At 40.4% G+C, this 20,286-nt stretch overlaps 1 protein-coding gene across 2 annotated transcripts; it reads left to right on the forward strand.

Annotated features, from left to right (window-relative positions):
* Positions 1 to 1,078: 1,078 nt before the first annotated feature.
* RBP1 (retinol binding protein 1) lies at positions 1,079 to 17,414 on the forward strand. 2 transcript variants are annotated; one of them, XM_068201295.1, is made up of 4 exons: positions 1,079 to 1,880; positions 2,499 to 2,677; positions 13,906 to 14,006; positions 14,469 to 14,894. In XM_068201295.1, exons 1-4 carry the CDS (start codon positions 1,808 to 1,810, stop codon positions 14,611 to 14,613), a joined length of 498 nt encoding a protein of 165 aa, XP_068057396.1. In that variant the 5' UTR covers positions 1,079 to 1,807; the 3' UTR covers positions 14,614 to 14,894. The 2 variants fall into 2 exon arrangements, with proteins under 2 accessions (XP_068057396.1, XP_068057395.1); XM_068201294.1 differs by lacking the exon at positions 14,469 to 14,894 and adding an exon at positions 17,141 to 17,414 and having other exon boundaries at positions 1,136 to 1,880; positions 13,906 to 14,007.
* The last annotated feature ends 2,872 nt before the right edge of the window (positions 17,415 to 20,286 follow it).

The following is a 20,286-nucleotide window of genomic DNA, read 5'->3' on the forward strand; positions in this document are numbered from 1 at the left end:
TTCCCAGAGAGGGAACTGGTCATGGAAGAGATAAAGAAAACTGCCCCACCTGGTTTTAACAAATAGTTATAGAATACACACGTCAGGTTACATCGCGCATTGCAACCTAAGATAAGGGGGTTTCTTTTCTTCTCCGTTCCAGAGTCTTCTCAAGAGCAAGCAATTGCCAAAGCCCCAGAGGAGATCAAATATCCAGTAGGGGCTTCAGTTGTACCACATGCAAACATCTGAGAGGCTCAGTACTTGAGTTCTGATGTCAGTGGGGAAAATCCACGCTCCTCTCTGCTGGTTGCCTGTTAATGCTGATTGAGTGTCTCTCATTTCTGACAGGAGTCACTTTCAGAGAATACAGAACTCTATAAACTGCTCCCTCTGTGTTTCAGAGCTCCTCAACTGAAAGCATTCATGCAGCAGTGCTGTAGCATTTATCACTGTACAGAGTAACCACTGCTTCCTAATACAAGTTTCCACCTAACTGGTCCTTCTGAGCCCCCAGCTGCCCAAGCAGCTTCCACTGGTGGTGTGGGAGGAGGGATTGTAGGAGAATAGAGATAGTGCTGAAGGCAATCTCGCCCCTGAGGAGTTGCAGCTGGACTAATTACCAAAGAGTAGGAACAGGCCTGCCTTAATAGAGCACAGCTGTGTCCAATAAGGCCTGCTCTTAACAGGGTGCAGCTGTGTCCAATAAGGGTGGTCCAGTAAGGATGGGTGTTATAAAAGAGTGGATTAGCTGGTCAAGGGGGAGTTGGAGTCAGGTGGCTGCTGCTGTGAGGAGTAAGGGTCAGGTGTTTGTGCTAGGGACAGAAAGGGTTAGGTGTTTGTGCTAGGGACAGAAAGGGTTAAGTGTGTCTGCTAGGGACAGAAAGGGTTAAGTGTGTCTGCTAGGGACAGATAGGGTTAAGTGTGTCTGCTAGGGACAGATGGGGTCAGATGTTCATATTAGGAGCAGTAAGGGTTAGTATGTCTGCTAGGGACAGATGGGTCAGGTGTTCATATTAGGAGCAGTAAGGGTTAGTATGTGTGCTAGGGACAGATGGGGTCAGGCAGTCATGGTAGGGACAGAAAGAAATCAGCCAGCTGTGTGGAAGAAAGAGAAAAGGAGTGAGTGTTGCAAGGAGCTGCCTGTGAGAACTCAGAGAGCAGGTATGAAAGTCGTGCAGTAAGACAATAAACTGATGGTGAGAGTCAGTTCCTATCCACCGTCGATTGGTGCCAAGCACTGGTGCCAACAACTGGTGGCCTGTACAGGATGAGTTCTGATATGGTGGCTCTTCAGCATTCAGGAGCTTGTGGAACAAGTTAAAGGAATAGCAGACACAAATGGCTTGACTGAAAAGGTCTGTATGATTGTTTTCTTGAAAGAAAGCATAAAGTAGCTGAAACCTATTCAAGAAAGAAGAATTTGGCTCAAAAACCACACAAGATAAGCACTTTTATAACTTTGGCTAATATCCTAAACTAAAGCTATTTGAAAGGGGTTTTTTTCTGAGTGGCATGAAGAATGAAGAGTAATGCGGTTAAAATGGATTTCCCTTACACAAGTAATATGAAAGGTGACTATTTCATTCATTTAAAATCAAGTCATCCTCCTGCCATTAGAAATCTCAGAGGTTCAGCCTTGTAGAAGGATTTAAAGGTGGCACTTCAACAATAATCGGATTAGAAGGACTTGCATAGCTCCATGGTCTAAAAAAGAGATAAAAGAAACCAGAGTTCAAACTTGCCCCAAAGCAAGGCAGTGAGTTGTGTGGTGCAGAATCAACCCACGGTTCTGAGCCGGTGATTTTGGCAATAACCTGAAGCAGGGATGCCTGCAGACTTCAATGGGTACTGGAAAATGGTCAGCAATGACAATTTTGAGGAGTATCTGAAAGCACTGGGTAAGGTTCCCTTCAAACTTCTTGAATGAATAATCAATGCCACCTGTCTTATTCTCGACGTGAATAGATTTTTTTCTTGTACAGTCATGAGTCATTTTTTTGAGAAGTATTTTTTTTCAGAAATGCACTTTAAGAATTGCCTTAAGCAAAATTGTTTTGCCTTAAGCAGACTCTACTTCTTACCATCTTGAAGCTTACATTAACAGACAATAAACTACATAGCTTGAAGAGGTATGCGGTGGATTCCAAACATTAAAAATCTCCTATTATTTGAAAAGCAGTAAAATTTTTATATTTAATAAAGGTTCTATGTAGTACTTAATGCAATTTTGTGGTTTTGTATTTGATGTTGTGTTAGTATCTCTACAGAAATATTGGAGGCCTTATTAACTGTCAAATAGAAATTGTATTTTTTATAGCTTTCACATAATAAGAAAACTGAAATATTAAGTTATTTAAGTTATAAGAATTAGGTTACATACTTTTTCTGGATCGGAAGGCTGGTTTGAAAGATTTGGACATCTATTTATCTTTGTTCATTTCAGTTCTCCCTAGAAGCAACAAGCTGCTTCTTGTGGAAGACTTTCCTGGATAAAAATAACTCTTTTTCTTTTTCAGATGTAAATGTTGCTGTAAGAAAAATAGCAAACTTACTAAAGCCTGACAAAGAAATCCTTCAAAACGGGGATCATATGATCATTAAAACGCTAAGCACTTTTAGAAACTACATCATGGAATTTGATGTAGGGAAGGAGTTTGAGGAGGATTTATCTGGGGTGGATGATCGCAAGTGCATGGTAAGAAGTAGAACTTCAACAATGGACAAAATGAATATTGATAACCTGAGACCTTTCACAGAACACAGCTTTTAACCATCCTGGTGACTATTCCTGAAATTATTTCTGTACTTCTCCATTTGCCAAGAGGTACCTACAGTTTTGAGCATGCCTTTAAATTAGAGGAATGCTAATTTTAATCAGGAGCACAAAGCAATTTTATCAATCAGCGAATAATAACCTCAGTGAAGCTGTGCTCATTTATACTGGGATGTTTGTTAGTCAAAATGACATCTAGGGTCACTTCCAGAACCTCTTTAATGAATAAGGTTTTACAGTAGAGGAAATCCACTGAATGCCAGGTCAGGCACTGTTCCTGTGTGAGAATGGCCAAGTGCTTAAAGATCGCCTGGGTGTTCTTATTAGAGTACACACTTAATTAGCCCCCTGGAACAAATCTCACTGAAATGAAAATGCAAACACTGAGGACTTTGTTTTAGAATAGCTCTGTTTTATGAAGTCTTTTTGCTTTTTAATTTAGGACTGATAAATAATCAGTTTACAGAGGAAAAATTTGACAATAGCAAGTTCTCACCTATTAGTTTGGCAGCATGACACTGGCAATATTCTACAGTTGGGAAGTTGACAAATAAAAGAAAATTATCTCAGGAGGGACTCTAGAGGAGAAATCTCATAAAAGAGAATGAATAGTTTTACATTCTGAAAAAGATAGTGCTATTTAAAACCAATACTTTTCTCTCACACTAAGATTTGCAAATTTGCTTTTGCTCTGATCATGGTAGGAGAGGGAAAAAAATTGTGAAAACCAGAGAAAAAGAATGGTTGGCTACTGATTGCCTCAGCAACTCCCTCTGTAGTCCTTGTTCCAGAGGGTACAAGTTTGATGAGAGTGCAGAATCCAACATTCACAGAAGGGAGGAGCAGGTGCATTTGTGTTTAGGAAAGTGCCCCAGTGGTATCTTGTGATTTTTGTCTCCTGGAATGCTCTTAGGATACTGAAGTCCAGATTCACTGAACAGTTATGAGCCCAAGGAAAGATTTAAGATTGAGGTAATTAAATTGCCATCAAAGATAGCAATGTTCAAAACATCTACTCCAAAGGTTTGTGTGTGCATGGAACTGTCCATGTGTAAGCATTATCTGTACTTGAATACCATTAATTCCCATCTGAAGGAGAACTAAACCATCCTCTGCATGGTGGAAAGAAGTAATATTTTATTATTTTTAACAAAGCAAGATTCTCTACCCTATTTTGCTAAATTGAGTGATAAGGGAAGGATTCAAAATGTTAAACAAGAAAAAAGAAACTAGAGAGAGAGAATTTCAGTCACTACAACAGCTGATTGATTTGGCATAGAAGCTGGTTCAGCCTACTTTCAAAGGTTACTCAAACATTTATCTGTTTACTGTTTAGTGGGAAGTGCTTATTCAGCCTTGGAAGCTGAAGGTATCAGCAGCTTCCAGCCTGTTACAAACAAGCAAAAACCCCAACCAACCAGGGGTAGTCGCTGTCTCTGACTGGGGTTTTTTAAGAAGGACTTAGGGGTGTAATTCCACAACCCCCCCAGAGATCTCTGTGTCTCTCTGTGGTGTCTGGCTGTAGCTGGACAGTCCAGGTCACTGACCACTGGTGCTCCATTTGCCTTGTAGCAGCACATCATGCTTTACAGTTCGATTTTCTTATTAAAGATTTCTTTTCTACATGAGACCTCTGCTTTGTCAATGGCAAAGCAGTACAAGAAGCTGTCTTGCTGAAGTGACTTCAGTCCAAATCTGATAACCATAATGTCAGGCAAAATTTGCAGTTGTTAAGCAGCAAAACGACTCCAACAGTGCAGGAGTCTTGTGAGAGAAGAGTCATGGATATTATAAGAGATACTGGACCACTCCTTGTGTTGTGTTAGAAAGAAAACCACCACAAAAGCAAACTTTAAATATCATTCTTGGTGTTCCATTTGTTCACGTAGAGCCTGTGGAACTGCATGCCATAAAAGGCTTAATCATTAATAGTCAGCCTGTGTAATGGGAGAGGGTGTGAATCAATTATTGTTATTTATATTGTGGACTGAGCAGACCACTGGGCAAGTTTTATCCAAGGAGCGCAATACATGAGCAGTAAAAAGTAACATGGATAAGACAAATTACACATTAAACATTAATCTATACAGCAGAGCAATCATCAGGAGACTAACAAAAATCACCTTAGAATTAATCCTTCCTGGATGTATAGATTGTTTTTTCTTTTAATGAAGAATATATCATCTAGTTAGAGTTAACATATCTGTAAAAACAATATCAGCACAGTGGACAGGTTAGATCCTGTGTGTAATTCACTGAAATTGTGTTCACCTTTCAGTTGTAAAATTTATCCTTGAGCCGGTCAGGGTAGAGTGTAACTACAGTAATTCCAAATCAGTTCTGTCCATGAGGAGGAAAGGCTAAAAAGTTTTGCTGATACTTATTTTTGCTGTTGGAGTTTTGACATGAGAAACTTGATAGTCTTGTGATAGTACAAGCACTCTCCTCCTTTGCAGTTAGGGTTTTTTAAAATATTTATAGTTGGTCACTCCTGGGAGCCTGTCTGAACTTTCTGGATCAGGGAGTTAATTGAGAAGGATAAACCTTAGCAATTTCAGTTTGTCCTTCTTCTGCCCTTCAGCCTGGCTTTCTTGCATGCACATGTTTTTGGGTGACTTTCACTGGAGGGATAGAGGGAACAGCAGCTGGTGACACCAGGTCCTTTAGGATGTTGTTTCTGCTGGGAAGTGAAAATTTGCGACTTTGGAAAATCGAAAGCCCTGCAGTTTAGTTAAAGATGCCGTTACTGTGTTCTGCAAAACCAAAGATGGGGATAGTTGAGCACAGGAGAGATCACAAATGACAGCTGGCATCAATGCTTCTCAGGCTTTCCACCCAGGATTGGATCTCCTAGATAAAAGTTAAATCTATTCACTTGGCAATTTTGTGAAGGAGATCTTTCTGCAACTTCAGTCATACTTAACTATGCAGGGTTGTTAAAAACTTGGCAGTTTCAAGTACAAACGTAAAATGAAAGTTCAGGAGCATCTTTCATTCCTTGCAAATGTTCCAAGGTGTACGTTAGATTGTGCAGAAGGAAGTTTAGAACATTAATTTGTGTTACATTTTGTCTCACGTGATGTGAATTGGAGCATGTAGTCAAATTCCTACTGCTTTGAAGGGTTTGTTCATAGTTTTAATTGGCAACATATTATCAGATGGAGAATGTACCGAGACAGAAATGTAAAGTTAAATGGAGAGCTCTGGCTTTGCTATTTCTCACACTGAGTCTTTGATCCTGCTGTCTTAATTCTCAGTGAAGCTCCAGTCTCATCATGAAATCTCAGTTTTAAAAAGAATTTCCACAATCTCAAGTTGTGATTAATTTAGCATCTCAGGTGTTGTTCTAAGTATGAAACTTTGTTTCATGCATATAAACATTACTGTGAAAAAAATTTACTGTGCATGCAAGAGGAAGACCCTATTGAAACAATTAATCCAAAACCATCTCTGAAAGTATCTCTCATTTATCAGCAGATAGTTTTGCTTCCCTTTTTCACTGTCAGTGATAACCAGTGAAGCTGGTGAAATACCTACAGTGTGAAACATGTACCAGCACAAAGGAACAAGACACATAAGCCTTCTGTACCTTCACAGTGTAATTTACTTAGTGTTTAGTAAAGAAATTATGAAAAAGTTAAGTGAAAAACCTTAAAATGCTGAAACAAAGGCTGAAGTTTCAAATTGCAAGTCTTTGCATCCAGTGAATCAAAGCAGACTGAAAATTGGATAGCTCAGATGCAAAAATTACTTTCTTAAAATTTTTAGTTTTCTAATGATTCTGCTGCTAAAGTCAGAGAAAACGTTTGCATTATAATTATTCTCTGCTGTTCAGGCATTTGAAAGACTTAATTGCTTTATCTTATGCTATGCAGAATTAATCTCTTTTGACAGAGGCTAAGGGCAAGTGATGTGTTAAAAAATCAAGAAAGATTTTATGTTCTAAATATAGAAGAGCAGAATTTCTTGGATAAGTGAGAACAGTTGTGTTATAACTGAGTATTTGTCCAAGCATATGAGAGGTGCTTTGGTAACTCAGAACCTTGTGCTCTCTGATACAGTAATTTTCTTCTTCCATTGAAGCAGGAAATGGAATGACAAAGGCAGGGAACTGGGAAACAGAGAAAACTGAAAGAATTTTAAACTGAATGTGGGAAATAATACATCTTAACCTTTTAGTTATCTAAACCTGAATATAAGTGGGATATAACCACGAATAAGATATCAAGTGGGTGTTTGTTTCCTTTATTGGAACTAACAGAGCTTGTAGTCCTAGATAAGACTTGCTGGGGTGGGGTAGGGTGAGGAGGATTTGGGAGTTGTGGAATTCCCCTCATCAGATCTAGAATACTTCTTACCATGTGAAACGGTTCACATTTAGTGTTGGAAACAGCGACACAAGGACTGTTCACAGACACCTGACTGTGCCATGTCCTGCTGAAGGGAAGGAAGTTGCTCAAAACTGATCATGGCTCTGTTTTAATTAACAAACGTGCCTAATGTGACACTGATTCCTCTCAGGTTTATACTCAGGAAAACTGCAGTGGAGGTAGTTGTTCTGGCAATAATTTGATTTATACCACTGCAAGGACAGAATAAAGCCCTATTACAAAATCACATGGTTCATGAAGCTTATTTAACTATGTAGGCAGGTTCCTGTGTTACACAAATGGAATTCACAGCTGTTAATCTAGTTCTGAGCAGGTTTGGGAATTAAGACTTTGCTGCCAGAAAAACAACAACCAACAAACAGCATTTCAGTACATGGAATTGCAGGAGGGATCTCCCACAGAGTGAGAAGATTCAAAATAAATTGTGCCTGTCTAGTAAGATGCAAGATCAGCAATATGTCTTTACTCGATCCCTCTGATTTAGCTGTTTTATTCTTTACCCTTCCAGTGCTGCCCTTTTGGGCTTGTAAGTATTTTCTCAAATACTTTGGTGGAACAAGCATTATTCTAGAATCATTGTTGCTGGGGCTGGTCTCCTCTCAGATTTAGTGCCTCCTGTCTCTTTGCAGTACTGTAATTTCCCCAGTTCCTCATTGGCATAATCCCTGATTTATTTTTTTTTTAATTTTATTTTGAGGGGGAGGGAGGTGTAATTTAAAAGAGGTGGACTTTATGATAGTTTTCTGTTGGTATTTCTGGCCCTTTACAAACTGCTCTCCAAAAAAGGTGGAGAAAAGTCCTCCAGTCAACGCTCTGAGGCTCCAGAGAGCAGGAGTCCATCCTGGGCTCGTCGCAGGCTCTGTCAGGATGGACTCTGATCTCTTCTGTCTGTGCCTCAGTGAGGAGGAGCAGTTTCTTTTTGCCTGCCTTGTCCCACCCTGCTTGCTCCTTGGGCATTAGTCCCTTTCTGTAAGTGATGTGCTCAGAACATTTGCACAGTGGCAGCAAATGAGATGATCAGAATCTTTGGCCGTATAAATGTCATAAACTTCACATTTTGCAGGGTTGGATTCCTGTCTAAACCACGAGGCTGATTAGAAGCTTTGGAGCTAGTTATTCACAGAGCTGCTTCTAGCATAAGCAAGCTCTGCAGGGAAAGTGGGTTTGGATAGGTTTAACATTTCAGCTTTTTGTGAACTCTAAAAAGCTCTGAGAGTTATGAATGCAGAAAGCACAATCAGAATCTGCTGAAAAGCTGAGAACCAGACTTAACAAATCCAATTTTGAATGACAAACCATTAGTGTTATGTACAATTGTATCTTGCCAAAATTACACAGGTGATAAATCTGTTATAGCCATTAATTTAAACAGTAAGTGTCTTAGAATCGATTCTGATCTTTGCACAGAGTGAATTTGATGTGATGGGATTACCTCTTCTTTCTGGCATGGGATATACACAAGTTATCCTATTTTTGTATTACTTGTATACAGTTTTATTTCAGTAAGAAGAAAAGCCACCATTCCTAAGAAATAAAACAGTATGCACTGTCTAAAATATTGATTCTCCTCCTCCCCCCACATATTGTCAGCTGCATAGCCCAGAGCTTTGCACCTTCACTTTCCTACTCCCTGGAACATATCTTGTCTTTGCTTTGCTCTGTTGATCTTATGAGCAAGGATTCAAGACAAGGAATTGGAACTTTTAGGATCTGATCCTATCTCACTACAGCTTACCTTTCATCGAAATTTTTTCAATCCAGTCCTAAGCCCCTTTTCTAGCAGTGCCACCCCTGGAGATGCTGACAGTGACAGAAGCAAAGGAGACTTTGCCATGACTGAGCTACAGCGTGGCTAAATAGGTTCAGCCTTTGGCCAGCACCAGGACCTGGAGATAAAGGTCAGGAATTGTTCTGTTGGGTTTGTTGTTGTTTTCTCAGTAGTTTCTGCTGCTGAACTTCCAGATGCAGATGTGATGAGACAAAAGGGGTTTCAGGGGAAGGTGACAAAGCTGCCCATGGCTGTAGCCCCTGGAGCAGCCTCCTGCACAGAGGCCATAGGGAGTGACCACCAGGCAGAATTCCTTCTCACAGCTACACTGGACTTTGTCTGGGACATCAACATGAGTTTGTTCCATCAACATTTCTTTTTTTCCCCAAATAAAACCTGCTTACAAGAGGTTTTTAAATCACTTTGATACTTAGTACAGATGAAATGGTTTATCTTGAGAATGGTTTTCTTGCTAGAGATATTGCTGTGTTTGACCAAAAGTTCTAGGATATTTTCTTTGGTGTTATTTATAAGACACAGCTCAAATTGGATTTTTCTGTTTCATCTGACCTAAAAAAAAATTACTTTCCATTTTTTAATCCTTCTTATATCATAATAACAGTTGTAAAATGGGCTGTCATTCTCCCAAGCAGAGACTTACTGGCTGAAGATGGAGCGTGGAGTGTGGTGCACGCCTAGCTTTGCAGTCATTTGGTGCTCCATATATAGAGACAACACTGAGGGAAGCAGGAGAAAAATAGAACTGATGCTGCTGTGTTTGTGCTACAGATAGGAAATCAATAACATATTTTTGATGAAAGGTGGGAGCTGCAATTCATACTTGTAAAGTCAATGTGTCAAAAATCTATGTAGCATTAACAAAAAAATGTTCATTAACTACTTGGATAAAAGGGTTTTTTTTCCATTCATCTGTAAAATCCATTCTGTGCCCTCAGCTGCTGAGCCTCTGACCCAAGCAGGCACACACGAATTGCCAGCAGGAAAATGAGAAATATTGTGCAGAGCCAGCACCAAATGTCTTTGCACTTAGACCTCACTGGGAAATGCAAAGTACTCTGATAACATGTTTGATGACTATTTCAGTAAATTACAAAAGTCACTGTCTCTGCCTGTGTTTCAGGATGATTTACCACTCGAAGCTGAAATTGTGCAACATTTCACTACAGCTGCTGCTGCTAAAGAAAAAGCAGATATGTGGTCAAGAATTTGTTTAGGGATTACTAAATATTTCATTTAATAAATCTACCTTGTCTCATAACTGGAAACAGTAATGAGAATACTTTAATTATCATTTCCTCCAACTTTAATATTCAGGAAGATTCAGGCAGTGCTATGCATATGAATTTAAAACTTCATAACACAAAGAGATTAAATCACTATCAAAAGCATGTGTATGCCTAAGTAATAAAAGGAGAATATCAAAGTACACAAAAAGTGAAACACTACAGAAACCATACCATAAAAGTAAAGAAAAATGTACTTTTTTGTGTTCTCAGGCTTCAAAGGCTTTTCCATTTCCCAGACGAGCTCCAGTCTCTAGTATTACACCTCAAGAACAAAGTGTACATAATCTGAAAAATCTGCAGTATTGGTGGTTGGATGTTTTGGGAAGAGTTAAATTGAGGCAAGACTCCCTGGTTTTTACCTCACTCCATCCCCTTTTCTGGCATTGCTTTAGTATCATTGATAGAACTGTTGACTAATTGCACCCATCACCATTCTCTGTTGAAGTTTCCTACAGAATACCATGCACATGACCTAGGAAGTGTTCATCTTAGGGTTAAGTATGAGCAGGTGGTAAGTAAGCAAGATTCAAGCTTGCTTATGGTAAACTAGATTATGTGGCATGTAGTTGAAAGGAATAAACAATGGCTTCCATTTATTATCGAGTAGTACAAGGTGCTCAAAAAGGCAGAGCTCAGTTTGAGAGAAATGCTCCATTTTCAGCTTGTTGGTTCTGTTACTGGAAACTGCAGCTCTGCAGTGTCCCCCGGGCTTGGCTGGCTGTCCCCCTCCTGTGGAGGAGGATAAGGAGCAGGAGCTGTGTCCCCCAGCCCGGGGAGGATTTGCAGTCGTTTTGGGCAGCTGGCAGCAGCTCTGTAATCACCAGCCCTTAGGTAATGCTATTACCAAAATGGGGGCAAACAAGGTTCCTCACAAAGGCATACTTTGCTAAGAAAAGCAGCTTTACATAAAAGGTAAAGTGTTTGTTTATCTTGGGAGTGTGTGCCAGGAAGAGCCAAAGGGTCACACAGAGCTACCTTAGCAGTCTGCAAGCTCCTGATTATACCATAGCAATATCCTGATCCAGTCCTCAAAAATAAATCCTTGCTCATTGATACAGCAAGAGAGATTATACATACAATCTTTGCCCTACAGTACTTCTAGAGTACTGTTTTTATGTTCCAATTCAAATATTTGGGAATGTTGTAAAGCAAGTGTTGCTCTGGTTTAGGTGTTGTAGAGGGTGGAATGTGCACATTAACAGCCAGAGCAACTTCAACCTCAGCTAACACTCTCTGTGTGTCTCAGTAGAGGTATTTGAGGTGAGAGGATGTGTTTTAATCTGAGTTAAAAGAGAATTTTGTGTATTGGTTTAATAAAAGAGACATTGAGACATTACAGTTTGACCTAAAGACAGGATACAGATGCCACTGATTAATCTTGCTGTCATAAAGTGGTGTTCCTGCTAAAAACGAAAATGACATTATGTTCTCTTGCAATGTATTCTGCCCTTTATAACCTTCAGAACAAAACAGCTACACACAGAAATCCGGAATTGTGTGGTTTACTCATATCCCCTCAGTATTATATATTTCTCAAAGGGAAGGCAGAGGATACCTGAGAATATTGTCTGATAAGACAGCTTGGTTAATGTTTGTGGGTTTAGACTCTGCGTGGTTATCACCAAATTGCAAAAAATAATTTCTAATCTTGACTGGAAAAACAAAAAAAAAAATCCTGAGGAAAAAAGTGTGTTGTTTTCTGAGATAAAACAATTTCAAACACCCTTGGAGGCTAAAAATTAACATTTCCTTGTGCTGCTACAAATATTTCTCTATGTCCCCCAAGTGTAGTAAGTCAGGGTAACACTCACAACTGACTCTGATCATTAGTAGGACCAGTGAGGTTGGATCCTACTTTATCATGGTGTTTTGCCTCTGAATTCACATCTAAACCCACCAAATGTAACTATTGAGCTAGACTAAAGATTAAACTATGCTGAGCTAATACTCAGTGGATATAAATAAGTGGAGTTCCTAAACAAAGTTCCACATAAAAATGCTTTATTCCACAGTATCCCTCAACTCATCATTCATTGTCTGTTACATTCATTTTTGAGAATCAGAAATGTGTAGATATGTTAACTTGCAAATTACACATTATTCACTTTGACTCCTGTTATTTGTTATCCTTTATCTCTTTAGTGGATGTGTGCAGATTGAGATATGGGAGAGGATTTAGGTTATGGTGACCACATTAGCTACAGTTTTACCCAAATGTGTTGTTCCTTCCTGCATTAGCATTTTTTGCATTAGAAGGACATGGTTTCATAAAATGTCATCTACTGCTTGGTTTAAATATATCACTTTACAAAAGAGAACAGAAGAATTTGTGAATGCATTTTCTAAATCAGAGAGATTTTTAGCAAGGACACGTGAGTTTGTTTCTCAGAGCCCCCATGGGGTGCAGACAGACTGATGGGATCAATTCCATTGCCTTGCCCATGATCATGTCTCCTGGCACTCTGGAGTGATTCATTTGCCATGCTGGTTTCATCTAAAGCTTCCCAGGGGAGGAGGCTGCTGCCTGCACTCATTCAAAGATAGCGGCTGTCACGGTTATCATTTAAGAATTAATTGTTTGTGACATACACAGATTAAATACATAGGACTGGATAGGTTTTGAGTGTTGAACTGGGTTTAATTACCAGAAGGAAGAATGTAGGCTGACTTCTTCTCTTAGGAACTACACAGGATAGATGCAGGAATTGTCCTTTAGTGACAGATCAGAATTCTTCATCTCTCCATATCTGACTGCTCACGCAAGCAGTGGCTGAAGACTTTTACAAGGTAGGCAGCGATTCCATATTTAGTCCTCAGAGCACCTTCAAACAAGCTGATTAACAGGCCATGTGCTAATATTAATGTTAAACTACCTCATGGAGCACAAACTGTGCACCACTCTTCCCTCTTTAAGTGTTTTACAGAGCATTGCTTCTCTTTGTCTTAGGGAGATGGGAAAGGCAAATTGTCTGTAAATGCTGAGCAGAGGAACAGGCTGCAGGATGCACTGTCATACAGTGAGGGAGTTTCATGAATCAGGCTTTCCTGAACCCCTCAGGACAGCACCAATAGTCACAGAATGCACTATTCATTACTGCACCTGACTCTTGACTTGCTCTGCCACTCCTGGCTCGAGAAGTTCCCCAGCCTCGGTTGCAAGAAGGAGGATGCTGCCAAAGTTACCAACTTACTGACACTTCCAAACCACTCTGCTGGGTGAAGGAAGGCAGATTAAGACATGAAGAAAGGCCAGCTCAGAATTCAAAAGCTTTGTTCATCCACAGGAAATGGGAATTGTTCTCAGGTAGAGCAGCTGGGGAATCATTCTTAGGGTGGAAAAAGCCAAACTGGATCTTAAGTTTTCAGCTCCTTTTGCAAATACAGTGTTAGGCTGAAGGGCCCTTCTGCTGCTGCATTATTCAACAGGGAGAGAGGAGTGTGTTCTTACACAATGGTTTTGATGGTATTTTTTCTTGCTTTATCTCATCCCTCCAGTTTTTGGCAGGCATTTGAGCAGCAACTTTCTGTTCAAGCTCATTTCTTTGGTAATTATCCTAAGTGGTACAACACTATCCAATCATACTTTTTATGAGATACAGTCATCATTAGAGATAAGTTTTGCTTCACAGAAACTAATCATAACATCAGAGATTACAGTAATACCAAACATGTCTGTTTTGTTAGACTACTGTGTCTTGGGATGGAGATAAGCTGCTTTGTGTACAGAATGGAGAGAAGGAAGGCCGTGGCTGGACCCAGTGGATTGAAGGAGATGAAATGCACCTGGTAAGATCATGTAAGAGGTTTTGAATGCCCCTCCATTCAAATGGTTAGGTATAACACAGCAGGGAATGTGCTATGTCATTTTGGCTTACTTTGACAAAATTGGGTATTGGTGCAGCATTTGACTTGTTTCTAAAGCAACAATTTCATTTGGACCCATTATGGTTTTATGTCTCTCTCAAAGCCTGACCATTTTGAATGCTGTTTCTATGCTCAGTCCCTGTCCAGACTCAACCAGGCTCAAATGTTCACACAAGGAAGACATTTATCAGAATGTCCCTGACAGTCTGTAAAATGCTCAGTATGGGAGCTGTGAAACTGAGCACCCAAAAATAAGGGGGAAATTCACAATTGTTCTTTTAAAATAATTATAGGCCACACTACATTATAGCCTAGAGAAATAAATCAGCAATTAAGCTTTTGAAATAGATGATTTTTTCAGATCATCGCTTTTATCTTTCTAAATTAACAGGACCTGAAAGAAGATGCCTGTTCTTTTGTCCTGTAACTCTTTATAGCATCCTCACTCTCTCATCAGTGTGGGTAAAAGGCAGTGTTCCTGCTGGGATAATAAACTCCAACCTCCATTTCTCCTCACTGTGCTGTTAGCATTCAGCAATCTAAATGGATATCTTCTAAATCTTCAAATCAGTAGCAGAGTTATCCAGTCTTTGCAGAAGTACCCCAAGCACCTTATTACTGAACATAATTTTGAGGAAGTATTGGTGGTTCTAGAATGCAGTTGAGGAGAGGAATGGATGTGACAGATCTTCCCACCTGGCCTTGGTGCAGCACAGGCAGGGAGAAGGTTGCTGTTTGAGGACTTTATAGCTGAGGCCATGGGCTCACCTGGAGGAGGGGAGGCAGCAGTAAAAGGAGATGCCCAAATTCCCAGTGCAGGCACACTCCCTCCAAGAAGCACCTGTGAGTATTTCCACACTCCTCCCAGCTGCACAGCAGGCAGGGCCATGGCAGCAGGCACAGCCCTTCCAGCTCCTCTGCTGGCAGACAGGTCCAGTCACCCATCACAGTGCCTGGCCCCAAGTTCAGCTCACACCTGGCTGCCCTCAGTCCTGCACATCTGTGCCTTCCCCTGCACACATAAACAATGGCACCAGTTGCTCTTGGATTTCTCTGGACTGGCATCCTGCTTTCTGGCCTTTGCTAGCTACCAGGCATTATCTCTTCCCATCTCCTGTCCCCAACACCAATTCCTTCAGCCCTGGTTTCTGCTGTCCTTGCTCTGATTCCTGCTCTAGCCATACAGCCTGGCCCTGGACCTCCATGCCCAGACCACTTTATAGACTTGTCCTTGTCATGAGGTTGATTTTAGAAGTCAGAAATTCAGATTCTGTTGCTCAAATACTTGTGTCTAGTGCCAGTTCAGGTAGCCCAGAGTAACCTCACTGCTCTGATGTTGCTTTTCAGAGGCTGGGAGGAATTCTGGATCATACCTGCCAGTCCATGCATTCACTCACTGGCACTTGGAAAATTTACCACAGTCTGTCTCCCATGTACACAGAAGTCAGTACAAAATTAATTCATGCAAAAGAAAGTAACCAAGTGTTTTAGAGCCCACTCCTCGATCTTTCAATTTTCTCACTTCTGTTATTTCATGAATTTCAAAAGATGTCCTCTTTATTTCTCTAATCCCTGTTAATGCAGCTCTCTCCATTAAAAGTACTGTAGAGTCCCCTTTAGAATCTTTGACCAGCTAAGATTACTAGGTCCTGTCCTTTTGAGAGAGCTTTAATACAATGAGAAGTTACCTTTAAAGAATTGATACTTCAATAGCTTTATGATCCTATTGAACTTTACACAATGAGCCAAGTGTTAATTTATTCTTTTCACAGTTCTGCAGAAGGTAGGACCACATCCTTTAGTAGTTTATCGCTTCCTATTTTCTTCATTTCATTCTGTGGTCTGTACTTCGTAGTTCTTTTTAGATTTTGTTTTATGTGAGTGACTTATTTGACCATTCCCCATTTCCTTTTGAGTTTTATTGCCCTTTTCTATTGTATTGATTGCTTCTGCTCTGTAGTTTTTTGTCACTGTCAGCAGATCTCTCAGCCCTTATTGCACACTCCTTCTTCTGGAGTGAACAGAACAGGTCCTAACCAAAGTCACTGCATCAGTCTGTTGTTCCACCAACTCAGCATGAAACACTTACTCTTATTGGGGCCCAGCAACATATGTCAATTAAGATTATTGACCTAATTTAAGGTTTTTTAAAGTAATTTTATCGAAGTCCCCTATAAGAATTGTGCATAACTTCATCAAAATATTCTGGGAGCTTTATTAAAAGTCCCATCTTGAACTGGAAAGTGTATCCCTTCTGCTAGGTCTTGCATGAGCACTGTCTTTATGTCCATTAAGAGTTTCCACACTCTTTTTTCTTGCATCTAAACCTTGCCCCAGGCACACACCTGTGTGCACTTCTCAGGTGAAACTTGAGGAGTTTCAGGAAGGGGATGGGTGAACAGGCAAACAGCAGCAGCCTCACAAATCCCAGCCCAGGATGGGAACTCTGCCCCTACTCATGCCCAGCTCACAGAGGTGCAGAGATCAGCAAGGGAGGTTTCCAAAGCTCCTGTGGAACTCAAAGAGTCAGCTTTATGCATCCAGGGTGCTCAGGCTCAGTAAAACCCTCAGTGCTCTGCTGGTTGACAGGCCTGGAGCAAATCTTCTGTACAGTCACCTGCCTCTGGTAGCCAGGAGCTCTGTGTTGCTAAAGTGACTCTGATTTCTGAATTTGCAGACTTGAGCTACCAATTGTCACCACACAGATTCAGAGCTGGTGAGGCAAATCCATCCCCACTGCTTTATGTATCCAAAACAGAGAATGCCCATTCCAAAGGCCTAAAGCAGTTCCTATTATTCACTGCAAATCAAGAACGTATTTGGCCCTTTAAGATCTGAGATCCCAAAATAACTTCCCTTGTTCCACCTTTCAGTAGAAAATGAACCCAAACCAGATGTTTTCTTTTAGGATGAAAAATAGGCTAAAATATGTACAAGCCTCCCAAATTAAATTTAATAGAAAATAGTGAATTCAAATTCAGCTGGATGTACACAAAAATCTGTTTTTGTGTCCTTAATACAAAAATTGTGGTTTCTAATTATTATCTCTTCCTAGGAAATAAGAGTGTGTGGAGTCACATGTAAGCAGGTCTTTAAGAAGGTGCAGTGAGCTACTGCTGCTACAGGAGTGAAGAGCAATGGAATTTACTGACTTGCCAGCAACTCTCCAAATGCTAGTACTGAGCATCCTCAGCAACAAGAGCAAACACAGAAATGAAATCACATTAGAACCATATAGCTGGAATAAAATATTTTTAGGAAATTGAAAAAAATTGCTGCAAATACAACTATTTTTAGAAATGCTAATTAAAGATACTAAACTCTCTAAATGTGTGCATACCATCATTCTCAACTATGCCAAAAAAGGACTAGTAGGTATGAAACAAGATGCTGGAGTTTTAGACCTTGTAAGCTATTTTTTTACTTTCAGCAGACATCACTCTTTTAGAGCCTTAGCCTTGTTTTCAAATGGTGAACTGCAGTTTTAAGGAAGCAAATGAGAGCTGTAGGATGCAGCTTGCACTGAAATCCTGAATTCACTGAAGCCAGTAAGAATGTTACCATTAGCTCTGGTGGAGTAGATCTATACTGGAAGTGTTCCATCAAAAATAAAAGTCTGATTTCTCAAAACAAGTAAATTTATGGATCGATGCTTTGGAAAAAAACAATGCTTACAAAAGCATGGCTAAGGGGCACTGCTTTTCCAAATGCTTTAGCCAATATCTGCCCTTATTTATTTTTGTTTTGGTTTTGGTTTTTTGGGGTTTTTTTGGTGGTTTTTTTTTTTTTTTTTTTGGGTTTTTTTGTTTTTTGTTCTGGAGACACTGAGAGTAAGTTCATAGCTAGAAACTGTCTATAACTGTACACACACCACACAGAGGATGAGACCAGCATTGCTTTGTACAGTATCATTTGCAGATATTTCATTGTCCCATGTTCTCGTGCAGACTGAGCATAGGAGAGCCTTGGCCTGGCAGTTGAAATCAAAACACTGATCAAAAATGCTGCCAGATTTTCAGTCCATCAGCACACTGGATCCAGAGAGCACCACCAGGTCATATCAAATTCAAAAAGGTTTAAATTCCCAAAGCTTTAGCATGTAACCCGGAATTCCAGTGTCTCCTGTAACAGCTGTTATCAGCCATTTTCAGGGACTCACTCAGTGGGGAAATCACCACAGCAGAGCCTGCTCTGAAGTGGGAACATCCCCTTCCCTGCTCTGCTGCAGCTCCTCTGCTCAGCCCTGCTTTTTCCTTCCCTGGAGACTCAGTGCTGACTGAGACAATTTAGACCTGTAAATGGAACAAAAGCTGCCATCCTCTACTAACCAGAGACTGTTTTAAAACATGCATTGTTATTAATCCTGTTTAGGAAAGCTGGGAGCCAGATCTAACATGGAATCACAGACTCACAGAATGGCCTGGAATGGAAGGGACCTCAGAGATCCATCCTGCCTGCCATGGGCAGGGACACAGCACGTGTCGGGATCTGTGATATGTAGATGCTCCCGAGGTTGTAGAAAGTCTCTGTCTTTCAGCCCCGCTGCCAAAGAAGGAGTCGTAATTCATCTGTGCTGGTTTTCAAGGTTGTTTATTTCTTCTTATCTAAAATATTTTCTCTCTGACCTGCAGCAGGTCTGTCCTGCAGGACAGTGTGCAGGGCTCTGCCCCTCAGTGGGATGTTACAAACATAATATACCAAAAACTACGTGTGCTATATTTACAATAACGTGCCAATATCTATCACCCATGTTGAACAGTGTGTCCCCAGCCCAAACCAACAGAAAAATGCCAACACCACAGTGAAACATGGAGGGCATGAAGAAGAAGAAAAAGGACAAGGCACGCCCAGTTTCCTCCATCTTGCCCCCTTTGAACCCCTTATCTAGAATCCTAAAATTCTACTTTTGCACCCATGCCACACTAATTACTACTTATATCAAACACTCAGAGCTTGTAATTCATCCTGTAAGACTGAAAACTCTTTTCCATGGACAGAGATCAGAGACAGTGTCTCTCGGGGCTCTGTACAGGGGGGCTCCTGACCCCCTGCCAGGGTCCCAGACCTTCCAGGGCAGCCAGAGGGATGCCCTGGATTCCCACAAGCATGGAGAAAAGAAGGTTCAGAAACAGCCATTGTAAAGTCTAAAGTTAGCACAGCAGGGATGGTAAACTTCCTGAACGATGTTATTTCAATGGTCCTGTATCTTGTGGGTGTAGCACCAGATGTGCTGTAACAGACATCTAACTCAATTTTCTAAAGTTCTGGGGTTTGCTTTACTTCAGAAAGTACCCAGAAGATATTACCCACAAAGACGTAAGCATCCCCATGTGATAAACAGGTGAATAATACTCCCTGTCCATGTAAATTCTTGTGCTAGCATTGCAACAGTTGTGGATGATACCACTCAGAATTACAGACATGCAATGAAATTATTTATTTGAGTTCCCCTGTAATTTTTTTCATGGTAATACTTATGGCTAAGGAAGTCTCTGGGAAATATCCTTGAGTCTGATCAGCCAGGTCCATGCAGAAGCTGCTTTTTTCTCCTGGAAGAGTGTGTTAGCCAGCCATCTGTCTGTCCAGAGCTAAATGGGTATCCCGACAGACAGACAGACAGACCACCAGCTCATGGGGATTGAGTTTTCTGGTACTTGGAGTGGGACAGATCAAAATTGGTTTTGATTAAATAGGTAGAAAGGTTGTAGGAGAGGGAAAGGATCAGAAACCTGTGGATCCTGGGCTAAAATGCTGCTCTGTTTAAGGGAAATTGCAAGTACTTGCCTACTTAAAATGCTATTTATCATCTAACACAAGGTTGAGGATATCTCAGTTGCCAAATTTCAGCACATCAGTCATTTGTCTTTCTTGGAAGATTATTGGATACAGAAACTTTTTTCCTTAAAGTTTCTAATTAATAAAGTATAATAAAGTGATGGCTCACATCTCCATCCCCAGATAAACTTGGCAGAATTTTTTTTTTAATGCTCAGCACTGACAGAGACCTTTTTGGAAATGTAGTTTTCCTTCAATAGAACTTGGCAGTTCATAACCCTTAATTCACCAGCTGTCTTCTAATTTTTGCCTGCAGTTCTCTCCAGTCTTGTATAACATTCAGAAACTCTTTTTGCAGAAGGTTGTAAGTGGATCAATTAACATCTAGCTAAGTAAATCCAATTGTTAAAAGCTATTATTATTGTA

The sequence above is a fragment of the Anomalospiza imberbis genome, chromosome 10 (assembly GCF_031753505.1).
Source record: "Anomalospiza imberbis isolate Cuckoo-Finch-1a 21T00152 chromosome 10, ASM3175350v1, whole genome shotgun sequence".
Classification (NCBI taxonomy): Eukaryota; Metazoa; Chordata; class Aves; order Passeriformes; family Viduidae; genus Anomalospiza; species Anomalospiza imberbis.